Source organism: Dunckerocampus dactyliophorus, chromosome 9, assembly GCF_027744805.1.
Source record: "Dunckerocampus dactyliophorus isolate RoL2022-P2 chromosome 9, RoL_Ddac_1.1, whole genome shotgun sequence".
Lineage (NCBI taxonomy): Eukaryota > Metazoa > Chordata > Actinopteri > Syngnathiformes > Syngnathidae > Dunckerocampus > Dunckerocampus dactyliophorus.
In genome coordinates this window covers 7,624,963-7,640,219 of record NC_072827.1, presented here as the reverse complement: position 1 = coordinate 7,640,219, position 15,257 = coordinate 7,624,963, and the positions used below count along the sequence as shown (strand labels likewise).

Below are 15,257 nucleotides of genomic sequence, written 5' to 3'. Positions count from 1 at the left end.
ACTCTCCGAGTGAGTCTATAGTTATTTTTTAAATAATTAAACATTTAGTATTTATAATTAATTGTCTTTATTTACAGACTATGAATGCGTCACTTATTTTCTTTCATTTAAAAATACTGCTTAAACATTTTAACATCAATTTACAATTCATAATTATTTAAAAAAAAATATTCAACATATTTCTAATATTTACAATTACACAAGCACACTCTCCAGAAACATTGTCATCGACAAAGTCAACGCCAGACTTGCTAAGGCAAGCGCAGCCTTTGCCAGACTGTACAAAAATGTGTGGAACAGGAGAGGAATCACGATTATGACCAAGATCAAGGTGTACAGGACCATGGTTCTCAGCACCTTGCTGTATGGCTGTGAAACATGGACAGTATATCATTGTCATGCCAGGAAACTGAACCACTTCCACACCACCTGTCTCAGAAAACTTCTTCACATCAAGTGGCAAGACAGGATCCCAGATACTGAGGTCCTCACTTGTGCAAACCTGCCCAGCATTCACACCATCTTGATGCAGTCTCAGCTCCGCTGGGCAGGACATGTAGATCGCATGTCGGACAGGCGACTTCCAAAGAAACTTCTGTTTGGCGAGCTTCAGGAAGGAAGACGCTCTCAGGGAGGCCAAAAGAAGCGCTACAAGGACGCGCTAAAAGCCGCACTGAAGTCTTAACATCAGCCACGACACATGGGAGCAGACAGCCCAAGACAGAGGAGCATGGCAAACAGCTGTTCACAAGGGTGCCATAGTAAGCGAGGCCACCAGGACTGCGTTGGCTGTAAAACGGCAGGCCAGGAAGGCAAGGTCTGCCAACCCTGTAGCAGCTGCCAGTATCCCCTGTCCACACTGCCAGAGACTATTTAGGGCGCAAATTGGCCTGAGTAGCCATCTGCGGACCCACCAAGCCAAACTATAAGGATGATTAGATGGTCCTCGTTGCATCGACGGATGAATATTATTAATATTTACAATTACGTTTCTTTAATTTTAAAATAAAGATCAAACATTTATTATTTTATAGAGTAGTTATTTACAAAATTTTAAACATTTCTAATATTTATACATTTTCTTTTACTTTAAAATATAAATTCAACATATTTAGAATGAATTTTCTTTCATAATTATTACCAAAAAATAGATTCAACATATTTACAACATTTCTAATATTTATAATTAAGTTTCTTTAATATGTGTAAAACACGGATGAATCCCTTCTAATAATTAAAATTGTAATTATTTTTAAAATACAGATTGATTTATAATCAATTTTCTTTCATCCCTTTTTGAAATACAGATGAAACAACATGTCCATTTTATTTAACACGGCATTTTAGCAAATACATATTGGGAATAAAGTCATGTTACGAGAAGAAAATTTATGAAGGTTATTCAAGAAGAAAGTTGGTAAATTTGGAAACTAAAAATGAACAGCAAAAATACGGAGGAAAAAAAGAGCCAAGTTGATAATAATAGGCTTTTTCACCTCCATGACAGAAATGAGATGTTTTTTTTCTTGAACTATATATATCTTCCAAAATAACAAAGTGGCAAAGTTGCATCCTTTCATTTTTTCAGTATGTGGCCCTCATTGGAAGAAGGTTTGGACAGCCGTGCTTGACGCATACAACCCATTGAAAGTACCAACCTGGTGTTGCTGCAGGATGGATTGAAGGCTGCTGATCACAGTGTGAGGAGATGAGGGGGTCAGCATGAACGTCTGCATCTGAGACAAAGCTGCATGTTAATATTTACTATTATATCATCTTTTAGCAGCAGGGCATACCTGTCAACACAGAAACAAGGGAAATGTACGGGAAAAATGAGGGAAATTCTCATCTTCCACAACTGTTGTAATCAGTCCCTTAAAGGCAGGGAAAGACGGGACGCATACGGTGGTTCCCAGGTGAAAAATGGGAGACTTGACAGTGGCGGGCGCACCTGTCCGAACGCTGATGAGGTCAGAAAACGGGTCTGAGCAGGCAGCGCCAGCCTGTTCAGTGGACGCCGTGACCGGAAGAGTTGCAACGACAGCAGTGAGAGCCTCCTGGGAATTGATATTCTTCTCTCAGTCAATCACGTTTGGCTTTTTTTGAACACGTGCTCATGTCAAACACTTCCTTACGTCCCCAGGTGGAGAAAAGTGGTTGTGCTTGGTGGTGGGCACCCTGTGGAGGTATCCGTAGCCGATCCCGCAGCCTAAACTGCACAGACGACAACCTCAGCTCATCATTCACATCAGCCAGCGACATCCCCCAAAATGAAGGAGTGCTGTTTCCATGGAGACTGGCATACCTGCCCTCTCCCCCCCAGCAGCGATTTGGTGTGATGAGCACCTCGCGGCAGTCGCCCGTGTGCGTGCTGTAAACGTGCAGCTTCAGCTGCCTCCCTTCATTGGACTCGATGAGGATGGAGAGATCATTCATCTGTTTCAACACACAGGCATGTGTACTCATAGACAGACGACTTATTCAGCCGTGGGAAAAAAACAGCAATTGCAATATTTATCATTCATTTTCTTTCAGAATTTTTTAAAAATAGGTTCAACATATTTCTAATAATAATTAATAGGCTTTAATGATTATTTTAAAACTACATTCAACATATATTTTTTTTTTACATTCAACATATTTATAATATAATATAATGAATTTCATGATTATTTTAAAAATATTAAATCAACATATTTCTAATATTTATATAGATTATATTTTATATTTATAGATTTACAAAGATTGTTTTAAAAATATAGATTCAACATATTTGTAATATTTATAATTTTCTTACATGATTATTTTTAAAATATAAATATAACATATTTACAATATTCATAATTTTCTTACGTTATTTTTAAATTATAGATTAAACATATTTATAATTTTCTTTTCAACGTTTCATTTTCATGCTTCATTTCATTTTTTCAACATTTCAACATCAACATTTATATTTACGTTTTATATTTTATAATTTTTTTAAATATAGATTAACCAGTTATAATTAGAATATTTTTTATTAAGCATTCTCAAATGCAGAATAATTTATAGTATTTAGAATAACTTTTTAAAATACTTTTTTTAAAAATACAGATTTACAGTATATTTCTAATTCTATTTAACAATATAAAATATTAATTTAACATTTATATTCATTTCATTATTTTGAAAATATAGACGACCCATATCTAATATAAGAAATTTTAATAAACCTTTTTAAAATACAGATTAATCATATTTATAATATTTAGAAAATGTTTTAAAAATAATTATTGTTTAAAATTTGGATGAATGATATTTACCGTATATTTGGAATTAATTAATAGGCCTACTTCTTTTGATCCAGCATTTTAAAAAATATTTTTTTTAAATCGAATAACTTTCTGGTACAACTACAGATTTAAAATAATGTGTCACTTGAAAAAAAAAAAGTATAAATCTTGAATTTTAAAATGATTTTAATTTGAAATGTGATTTGTTTTTCATTTAATTAAATTATTTTCATTTGAAATGAAAAACAAATGACATTTCAAAAAAATAATTTGGTTAAATTCTAAATTTTTAATAAATTATTTTTTATAATTTTGAAAGAAGTCAAGAAGATAATAGAAAAATTCAAATAACAAAAATACCAAAAATAATATAATAATAATGTATTGAAAATAATGTTAAATAAGCAGATTTTAAAATGAATGAAAAAAGATTAAACACGGGAATAAAAAGCCGACAGAAACATTCTACGATGTGGAAGTAAATCAGGATGTAGACTAAGCAATGATCTATTATTACCTATTATGTAATAGCGATAGATGAATGAACGTCAGGGTTAATGATATCTCATCCAAAAAATACAGCAATATGATGATATTCATATCCCAATCAAATGGCTACCTTGTCCAGGAAAGTGTCTGCACCGATGATGTAGTCAGTGTTGGCTTGGAGGCCCGCCACAGCTGCAGGGGAGTTTGGCTCCACCTCCTGGACACACCAAGAAGTTCATTTAAAAGTTAGTAAGTAAATATCTTTCACACATGCAAGTGCAAATGCAGGGCTGCTACTACTACTACTACTACTACTACTAGTACTACTACTAACCAAGACATGCCAGACATTTTCTCTCGCTCCTTGGAAGCTGGAGAAGCGGATGCTGATTCCGAGCAGCCCCCTGCCCTCCCACATGCTGCTGGGCGTGACCGCCGCCTCCCTCACAGCCAGCGTCTTGATGCTGTACAGCAGCATCTTGACGGGTCTCTCCGCGTTCCTCTCCAGCAACGCTTTCAAGGTGTCGCTGTCTTTGTTCTGTCACAACACATCTCCGTCATGCACCACTTTTTACTGACTTTACCGTAAAAAAAAAAACAAAAAACAAATTCACTACAATTCGAAGCAGACAGAAGAAGCAGTTTAGGCCGGGGCTCCACCGTTTACTGTATATGGCCACACCCCCTTGTCAAGCAACTCAACTTACTAGCCTGGTGTCACACACTGAGATGATGAAATCAAAGAATGGCTCCAGTCCGGCACAAAAACCAGGAGAATTCTGCTGCACCTGCAAAATAAGGACAGAAAAAGAACCACGCTATCTTAAACTGATCAAGATTCACGGACATAAGGGATGCAACAATACATGCATCCGTACCGCTATGACACCATACTGCAACCCATGGCACAGATGTCACATGACATCAACCAGCGGCTCCTGCCGCGGCTGGCGGCAGGCGGCGTCTCAAGCGGCATGCAAAAGCGGACTTTTCATCTTTATTATCCAAAAAGCAGATAAAATAAGTCCGCAGAAAGATGTGTGTATGTACAATAAAAGCACTCATTGCAGTGGTAGCGGCTAGTTTCATGCACAACCTTCAAAAAAGGTTTGAAGAAAGTGCACGCCCCAAACTCCATTACTAAAACGTGTTTTTCTTCATTTACTTGTTACTGCTGCTATTATTTTAGAACAAATTGAAAAAAATCTTCTTATGGCTTAAGTTTTATACTTGTGGCCTTGACTTCGGCTGTATTGCTATTTGGATAACCAAATATTCTAAATGAAATATTTCATAGCAAACTGGATGTGCACATGAAGCGTGGAAATAATGAACGCTACATAGTTGGATATACGAGCACAAGTTTTGATGAATTATGTGTAATTATATTTATCGCCATGTTGAATTGAATTGTGAATTATTTATTTTTGATAGATTATTTATTAAATAATTTATATACTATTTATTTTTATACTTTTGAGTTGGCGCTAAAAAAAAAAGAGACGTAAAAATAAAATAATATATCAAACCGTGACACCAGTATCAAATCGAGCCATGAATTTGCTGCAACATCTTATTGTTTAAGTACCGACAATATTTTTTCTCAACATTCAAAGTCAAATATACTCTTAATTACAGGAGAAATATGACAGATGTCAAAAAGTGCGTCGGTTTGGTGGTGGGGGGGGAGTCTGTCATTGGACACATTTTCCATTGTTCCATCGTTAATATTAATGAACTACTTTGTTTATCTACCAAGTGTGACTGCGTTAACATTAGAAGTTAAAATGCCAGTATTTTCTTTTACTTATTTTTTAAAATATTTTTTTAATGAATTGTGCAAGTTTCTGGGCGTATATGCTCACGTATATTAGATGGACCAGTTTCATGATAAATCCTTTTAGAAATGTAAGAAAATTGCAATAAAAATGTAGCACTGCATTCACATGAGAAACTACCCAAGAGAGGAGTGAATAAATCATCATTATTGCCTGTAAATGCATACTTCCCCTCTCTGGCAAGTCACCACACCGGTTATTCTTGAAGCATCTTGGTAGTCTAGTTTAAATCAGGGCGCTGCCGAAGACGCCTTCATGACAGCACCGAAAAACCTGATATTAGTTGACCGGGTAGCAAAACGTCCTAAAATAAGTGACAAAGCGTATGAAAACGTATCGTCTTTGTTTTGGTACATACACACTGTGAAGGGGGGGAAACCCCACCGCAGTTGCATCCAGTCAGAAGTTTACAAAAGTAATCCGCGTTTATCCAGGTGTGCGTGAACGCTCCAAACACAATAGCGAAAAAAAAGGTATGGGAAAAGCAGAAGTCACATGGATAAATGTATCTCTAGATATCCTCCTGTGTGAAGAGGTCCATGAAACACAAATGAAGCAAGACAACATTCGAAATTCGCACATTCCTTCCGGCTGACGAATGAAGAACTTACTCTTAGGACATGGTAGCCTTCAGTTCCTCCACCTGGTACCTGGATGCTTGAAGAGCCCCCCATGGAGCTCTGAGGAGCGAGTTTGCCTGCAGTGGAGTGGACTTAAAAGTAGGCGACAGTCGGTGTGATCATTTCCACGCTCATGATTGTGGTTCCTGGTTGGCTGGCAGCACTTCCGGTCCGTCACGCCGATGGCCTTCTGCGAGGGACCCGGTGTACCGGCCGGGAGGACTCGTCTCCTCTCCTGTCTGCTCCTGTCTGCTGTCTGCTATCATTCACATCCCTGAATGAACTCACAGTAAACGCAGCAGACACACTGTATATACCTGGAAGCTCTGCGTACTTCTTTTGGGCGTCATATACTAGATGGGCGAGTCATGAACGCATTGTTCAAAACTTTTTTTTCCCCAGAATCGGTACTCACGGGTACTTGTCTCTGTTAACTCATTCACTTACTCACCCCTGCTACCTCTAGCTAAATTAAAAAAGGAAACCGGGAAACATGTCATTAATTGGGTAGTTGTTACTCTAACTGCATTTCTTTCAAGTGGAAAAAGCAACAAATCCGGCTCAAACACCTCTCCTTTCCCCTTCCTGCCCAAGCTGCATCACAGACGCCACTAAACGAACAGTTCACTCGCTCGGGGCGCAGGCTTAACAAACTCACGGGCAGACGAAGACGCCAGTGATACTGACTCACGAGTGCTTGACAAACACTCGAGTGTCACTGACTCACGTGTTGAGGAAGACTCGATTGTCTCTGGCTCACGGATTGACGAAGACTTGATTGTCACGAACTCATGGGTACTCTGCGAAGACCCGAATCCGACTGACTCACGGGTGCTCAATGAAGACTTGAGTGTCACTGACTCATGGGTTGACAAAGACTCGTGTTTCACTGATTCACGGTTTGACAAAAGCTCAAGTTTCACTGACTCACGGGTGCTTGATGACTTCAGTGTCACTGACTGAGGAGTACTCGAAGACTCGAATGTGACTGATTCACGGATGCTCAAGGAAGACTCAAGTGTCACTGACTCATGGTTTAACAAAGGTTTGCTCGTTTCACTGGCTCGTGGGTGCTCGACGAACACTCGAGTGGCATTGACTCATGTGTGCTTGATGGAGATTTGAACGTCACTGACTCATGGGCACTCGACAAAGACTCGAATTTGACTGACTCACGGGTGCTCAACAAAGACTCAAGTGACACTGATTCATGGGTTAACAAAGACTCGAGTTTCACTGACTCAAGGGTACTCGACAAAGACTACAGTTTCACTGACTCCCAGGCACTTGAAAAAGACTCGAGTGTCACTGACTCACTGCTAAATGAAGAGTCGAGTTTCACTGACTCACTTGTACTTGACAAAAACTCAAGTGTCACAGGCTCACGGTTTAACTAAGGCTCGAGTTTCACTGACTCCGGGTACTCGACAAAGACTCGAGTGTCACTGACTCACGGCTGATGAAGAGTCGAGTGTCACTGACTCGAGGGTACGCGACAAAGACTCGAGTTTGACTGACTCACAGGTACTCGACAAAAACTCGAGTGTCGCTGATTCATGGTTTGACAAACACTCGAGTCATGGGTGCTTGATGAAGACTCGAATGTGACTGACTCACAAGTGCTCACCGAAGACTCAAGTGTCACTGGCTCACGGTTTAACTAAGGCTCGAGTTTCACTGACTCCGGGTACTCGACAAAGACTCGAGTGTCACTGACTCACGGCTGATGAAGAGTCGAGTGTCACTGACTCGAGGGTACGCGACAAAGACTCGAGTTTGACTGACTCACAGGTACTCGACAAAAACTTGAGTGTCGCTGATTCATGGTTTGACAAACACTCGAGTCATGGGTGCTTGATGAAGACTGGAATGTGACTGACTCACAAGTGCTCACCGAAGACTCAAGTGTCACTGACTCACAGTTTAACTAAGACTCGAGTTTCACTGACTCGCGGGTGTTAGACAAACACTCGAGCGTGCTGATTCACGGGTGCTCAATGAACACTCGAGTGTCACTGACTCACGAGTGCTTGATGACGACTTGAGTTTGTGTGTCGAGTGACTTGCATGAATGGAGTATTCACTTCAGTGATGACTGACTCAGCATGATGACTCCCAGTAAAGGGAGTCATCATGCTGTATGTTTTACCTGTATTATCACATATTTATCAATTATTACCAACTTTTGGTAATAATTGTAGTACTGTACATGTACAGTACTGTTCATGTACAGTACAGCTCAAGGAATAAATGCCTGCACCTCAGCTTTGTCTTATACAGTAAAAGCGCTGAGATTCGCTTGTTAGGTAATAATAATCCCCCAGGAGGATTTTAAAGGAAAACTGCACTTTTTTTGGAATTTTGCCCATCATCCACAATTCTTATGTGAGACATGAACACACGTCTTTCTCTTTTCTGTGTGTTCTAAAGATATAAAAACAGATAAAAAGAGGGAGCAAAGAATGCACGTCAGCCTTCTGAAAAAACCTCCAAAACACGCCAACAACGCTCCATTTACATCATGTGACCTGCAAGCTACAGCGGCATTGTTGCTGTGTTTCTGTTTTTGAGTTTGGAAAAGTAGCGTTCCTTTCTATGTTGCTATGTGAAATCAATGCACCCAGGAAGGAAGTTCTGCTAATGCTTAAAATGACCAAAATACAGCCAAATACTGTAAGTGTTACACGTCATCATGAATGTACCTGTTACTACATGCCATGAAACCATAAAACCTTGTTGGAGGTGTTTTAAAAGCGGTCTTTCTAGGTGGAATAGGTGTGTCCCATTACGTGCAGGAATTAGCTGCCTCTTTTTAGATGTTTTTATATCTTTAGAACGTACAGAAAGGAGAAAGGAGAAAGACGTGTGTTCATGGGCAAAACAAAAAGTGCACTTTTCCTTTAATGACTTGATCCAGCTAAGGAAATGGGATATTTTTTCCATATTCACACTTCTTAGATGATAAGAATAATGCAAAAAATACGTCCCTGCTGCTTTTACATGTGGGCGGTTATAAACAGCATTAGCTGTGAGGCTAAATGGGTGCAGGTGTTTGCGTACATGAATGGAGGGAAGCGGGGAGGGCTTAGAGCAGCCTGCAGTCAATACCATCATCATCATCACATCATCCATTCATTAGACCATGAGAGCATGAGGATCCATCATTGCGCTAACGTGGAGCTCATGTCCTTTGGGCGGGAGTTACATTTAGCTCCCAGTTTTCCAATAAATAAATAAAATCATGAAAATATATTACAAATAACTATATAAATGATAATATATCAAATCTATAAATAAAATAAATTAAAAAATGTAATAATACTGAGTGCCCTCAGTTTTCATTATTACCGTAATTCCTTCCAAAGGGTCCAGTGAAAACTGAATCGCACAAAAACAGTGATTTTTCCTCTAGGACATGATGTAAATCCAATTCATCAGTTCGAGACACCCAAAATAAAAAAAATAAATTTGGCGTCCACAACACACAACGATGGTGCGTTCAAGAACTGGCAAAGAATGTGCGAAATCTCCAAGCTTTATGAAAAATCATGGTCGGTGAAGCATAGAGACGTAAACATCGTGGTATGTTTTGAACAGTGCTGCATATAGAGCATGCTGTACATTTCACCTACTGTACATCATCATGTGCTTACCGCTCACGGTGAATGACATGAGAAAACGACCTATTTCTGGAGAAACCACAAAACATTTTTTCACCCAAAGTCTGCAAATCGAGTCTTTTTTTTGAATGCTGACTCGCAAATGTGCGGGGATTCACTGTAAAGTTTTTTAAAAATGAGATAACCCTACATAATTATGACAGCTTTTTTTAAACAATGCACTGCCAGAAGCTGATGTTTTGGGAGAGAAGTTATCCTAAAAGTCTTCTAAAAGGCTAAAAACAATGTTTATGTTGGCAAGGCCTTTCTAAAACACTCAACTGTAACAACAGTACTTTTAAACAACAGCTTCAAAAGCACTTTTGTAGCCAATTTCGCTAATGTAGAATGAAAAGTTGGTCTGTTATTGCCATGACAACCCCAAGCGCAACTAATTTAGGAGTATATAGTATCGGTGGACCAGCCAGGGCACTGCCAATGTTGTTTTAGCACAAAAAATGCTTCTATTTTCAGAGTTGTATGCAGTGTTTGTACAAACTTTGCTACGAGTAATCCTTAGTTTCTGGTGGTTAATTGGCTTCAGACCCAACTTAGATAAGTCAGTTTCCGCCAAGCAGGATTCCTTATTTATAAATAGAATATTTTCATTAATAGAACATAGAAAATCCTCTACATTTTTTAAACATTCTTAGAGCCCTCTAGACATGAAATAACACCTTCTTTACACTCCTATTACCTAATATAGTAGATATCCTCATGAGGGTCGCGGGGGTATGCTGGAGCCTATCCCAGCTGACTTTGGATGAGAGGCGGGGTACACCCTGGACTGGTCGGCAGTCAATCGCAGGGCACATAGTAGATATAAGAAGAGAAAATAAGACATATAAAACATAAATAAGACATAATATATGCCAGGGGTGTCCAAAGGTTTTTCCAGTGAGGGCCACATAGTAGAAAATGAAAGGATGCAACTTTGCCACTTTGATAATTTGGAAAGCAACACATGTAGATGTGCTAAGAAGTTCTATTGATATTTAGTAAAGCAACACATGTAGATATGCTAAGAAGTTCTATTGATATTTAGTAAAGCAACACATGTAGATATGCTAAGAAGTTCTATTGATATTTAGTAAAGCAACACATGTATATATGCTAAGAAGTTCTATTGATATTTAGTAAAGCAACACATGTAGATATGCTAAGAAGTTCTATTGATATTTTGTAAAGCAACACATGTAGATATGCTAAGAAGTTCTATTGATATTTAGTAAAGCAACACATGTAGATATGCTAAGAAGTTCTATTGATATTTAGTAAAGCGACACATGTAGATATGCTAAGAAGTTCTATTGATATTTAGTAAAGCAACACATGTAGATATGCTAAGAAGTTCTATTGATATTTAGTAAAGCAACACATGTAGATATGCTAAGAAGTTCTATTGATATTTAGTAAAGCAACACATGTAGATATGCTAAGAAATTAGGTGAAAAAGTATATTATTAAAATCAACTTCACTCTTTGCTTTTTTTTTTTACCCATTTTTTTTTTACATTTTACAAATATTTCAACTTTGTTTTCATAGTATTATGCCTTTACTCCCATAATAACAACACTTCCCCAAGGCAGATTTCCAAAAATTACAACTTTATTTTTTTGTTTCTTTCTCATATCATGACTTAAAAAAAAACATACTATTTATTTATTTATTTATTTATTTTTTATTTTATATTTCGCCGCTATTCTTCTAAAATGGCATTATTTTTCCTTTATTACAAGTTTATTCTCGTAAAATTAAGCCTTTTTTTCTTGTTAGAATATGCCTTTCTTCTTTATTCTTGTTAAATTGCAGCTGTTTTTCCATGTCAGCTGTTGTTGTCTTGTTTGTTTTTTTTAATTTTCCAAGTACTTCAACTTGTACATTTTCTTCATGTAATATTCCCCTAATATTGTAACTTTTTCCCGTACCTAATTTTTAAAAAAATGAGAATTTTATTTTGTTTTGTTTGTTGCTCATATGACTTAAAAATCTTCTAATCTTTTTTCTTTAATATTTCAACAATGCTACTAAAATGATGTAATTTTTCCCTCATAATATTACTGCAGAGTAATGAATTTGAATTTGTGCTGTTTTTTAAAATTAAATTAATATTTTTGTAAAAATAATAAAAAAAAACAGCCACGGGCCACACATCAAGCACCCCTGCTGCAGACTCACAAGTTTGTATTGTTGTTCTTTTTGTCCTTCCTGTTCTCTACCTGACTTCCTGCAGTGGCTATTGCCTCATCAGTGTAACATTACTGACACCTAGTGACCATAATAATAGGCCATATTCAACCACAAAACAGCATGATTTCTTAGTTTGCTAAAAAAAAAAGCATGTTTTTAAATTTACAGCAGCGGCTTTGAATGAGTGACTGCAAGAGGAACCTGGGAGAACAAAAAGGCGAATAAACAAATAGAGCAGTTTTTCCTTAGTGTTCCTTTAATGAGGTTTGACTGGTGGCTGGCTGCTGAGAAATGGAGGGTGCAGGAGCAGACATTAAGCGTTTCACCGTCTGGTGATCAGCAGGCAGCCCTCCACAGCCGCAAGTCACAGCATCATGCAAACTCCCACATCTTCTCTTTTATTCTACATTTTAGCGGCTGGAGGGGAGTTGATTATTTGTAATTGGATATTAGAGATGATGAATGGGTGGATGTGGCCCCTGCTTTCGTGTGAGTGGTGAAATTCCTGCAGCGCTGTGTGTCAGTGAATAAGCAGCCAGTGACAGCAGGCTCGTAACGATCGCGGCGCTCAACCGTGAAACAAAGCGCTGTCTGGTGGGGGCGGGGGGAGGATGGGCCACACAAGCGGCAGCCCGTCCATCTCACGCTGCGGTGTCCGAAAATAAAATGCAGCCAGGCACAGCCGCCAAATAGGCTCCACTGGAAATAAAGAAAGCTAAAACAGCAGCACAGTCCAATGCAGTTTATAATACATTTCTTAAAAGTGATAAAAGTGCGATGGATGCAGTGGTGGAGGAATCGGCAAGGTACGCTCTTGGTGATTTATCTGATGGAAAGGCAGAAAGCCGGTCACAGTGCACAGCTACGGTGCGTTCAAGGCACGCCGAACAAAGTGGGAAACCCAACTGCTTGCCAAAAAGCCACGACCAGCGAAATATAAGGACAAACATGTCGAAATTGTGGTACATGTGTGCTGTACAGTAATCCCTCGCCACTTCGCACTTTGAATTTCACAGCTTCACTCACAATTTATCAATAATATATTTACTACTAAATCATGCTGTTTCGTGGCTGAATACGGCTAAAAAGATGCACTTCAAAGCAAATTTTACGCACTTTTTTTTTCCTAAACAAAGCATTTTTTGCGCCAAAAGAAAGGCTAAATGAAGTCAAATACTGATATTAAAGCTGCAAGGTAGTGACCACTGATTTTGGTCCAGATCCGATACTGACTATAATTCAACGATACGGATCCAATACTGATATTTTGCAAATTCACCTAATGTGTTTTGTAAATTTAAAACAGTCGTGTATTTCATATCACAGCATAACGAATACAAGACATTTGATTCATGTATTAATCCAATAAATAGTTAATTTCTATAAATGAATGATTTAATCGTTAGTGGAAGTCATGTGTTTGTTTATTTTGTTGAAGTATATTGAGGTAGCGGGGTGATTTACAATATAGCCAAAGTCAGACACAACAAGAGAAAAACACAGAACCAAGTATTTCAAACAATAAAAAGTAAAAAAAACCTTATTCACGGTCCCCACATGGCTCCGTTTCAACAGACAAAACGTTTCAGAAAAACATGACCTCAAATGACCGAAGAATCAAAAGTATCGATACTTGATTTCAGAATAGATTTCGGAGCATGAAGAGCTAGTATCGGAAGTATCGTTATTTCGGTATCGATCTGCACATGACTACTTCAAGCAGCGCTGGACGGGCCCTCGCACCGCCAAGCAACTCAGGGTTCACATAAGTCGGAGGGCATGCATTTCATTTCCTGTTGCCACTGGGTGGCGCTGAGGCAAATTCAGGAAGTGAGCTGCGTATCGCTTCACGGTGTGGTCTTCGTCATCTGTACTAATTATGATGAAGATCTGACCTCGTGGAACTGAGTTCTTAACGTTGTCACAGTTTAGTGGCGTGTTGGCCGATTGCTCGTCAGAGTTTGTTGCCATGCCCCGCCCCCATCTCATGGAACAGTCTAAAATCCTTCGCAATATAACATCGCTCGTCTGTCTAGTATCAGCGGCTTTAATTTGGGCTCATGCGGTCAAAGTGCCTAGGACTACTTCGGTGAAATACAACCACTGGTTTTCGCCAAAAATTGCCACAAGAAACCAAGATGAACAACTTCCTGTGTGTTTTCGAACATGGGTTGTTATCCTGTTATTATCCTGCCACGATTGAGGTCTCCACCAAACCTGGTGATGTTCTGTGAAACACTAATAAGGCATTTAGAGGACGCATTCAAAGACGTTGTTGTTATATGTAGTGTTCTACATTGGTCACTAGGTGGCAGTAATGTTACTGTAATGTTGGGTGGGACGCGCATGAACCAGACTTGATTGCTGGAACAACAAGCTTTTATTGCAACTTTGAATGAAGCACAATAATCCCTAACAGCCGTAACCCACACCAAGCTAAAACTTTATTTGCTCCCCGAGGGAACATATTTACAGAAAGACACACAAGCATGAGTCATATTTATGTCTTGCCGATCATGTGTTTTTTGATGGAAATCGGCCGATACTAATCGGTTGCCGATCGATCGGAGCATCCCTACTTGATTCAGTTGTCAGTTCACGTCTGCTAGAATGGAACAATGCATTTTGCCATTGTCTGTAACTCATTCAATACCAAAGATGTATTTATATGTTTTTATAAAACTGAACGCCCAATCCCAAAGACATATTTGTATGTGTTTTACCTTTTTTTTTTTTTGCGTTAGAGGCAAAAACAGGAGATGACGCAACTGCACATTAATGGATGTCACTTTTACAGCATTTTTAAGCCACAAGGTGGCAGAAGTGCATTTGATAAAAGCTCGGCATGGATCATTTGCATGTAAAACACACTGGACAGCAAGGAGGAAGTGGAAGAGCATGGGGGAGTCTAGTGTGCAGAAGGTTACGCATTTAACGAAATTTTAACACGTGCACACACACAGTTTAGTTCCAAATGTGAAAATTGTAAATATTTCATGGTGTTATATTTGTAAATAAATTGTTATTTGATGTAAAACAACCTTTTTTGTGTTTATGTTGTGGTATAGTAAAAGTAAACAAAAATTGTGTCAAAGAGAAAGTTATGCTTGAAATGCATCTTTTCACAAAAAGCTGGTTTTCTCCTACGTTCTACTGATGATAACTGAAGAACAAAAAAAAAAGGA

At 38.5% G+C, this 15,257-nt stretch overlaps 1 protein-coding gene across 2 annotated transcripts in view; it reads right to left on the bottom strand.

Annotated features, from left to right (window-relative positions):
- LOC129188182 (Golgi reassembly-stacking protein 2-like) overlaps window positions 1-15,210 on the bottom strand; it is a 44,817-nt gene extending 29,607 nt beyond the window's left edge. For both annotated transcript variants that reach the window (XM_054788363.1, XM_054788362.1), the window contains exons 1-8: window positions 6,214-15,210; window positions 4,472-4,552; window positions 4,099-4,302; window positions 3,895-3,981; window positions 2,306-2,436; window positions 2,136-2,214; window positions 1,952-2,057; window positions 1,659-1,736 (exon numbers count right to left, since the gene is read on the bottom strand). In XM_054788363.1, coding sequence (XP_054644338.1) covers window positions 1,659-1,736; window positions 1,952-2,057; window positions 2,136-2,214; window positions 2,306-2,436; window positions 3,895-3,981; window positions 4,099-4,302; window positions 4,472-4,552; window positions 6,214-6,276 — 829 coding nt within the window. In that variant the 5' untranslated portion in view covers window positions 6,277-15,210. The remainder of the gene's footprint in view (window positions 1-1,658; window positions 1,737-1,951; window positions 2,058-2,135; window positions 2,215-2,305; window positions 2,437-3,894; window positions 3,982-4,098; window positions 4,303-4,471; window positions 4,553-6,213) is intronic.
- Window positions 15,211-15,257: the final 47 nt, after the last annotated feature.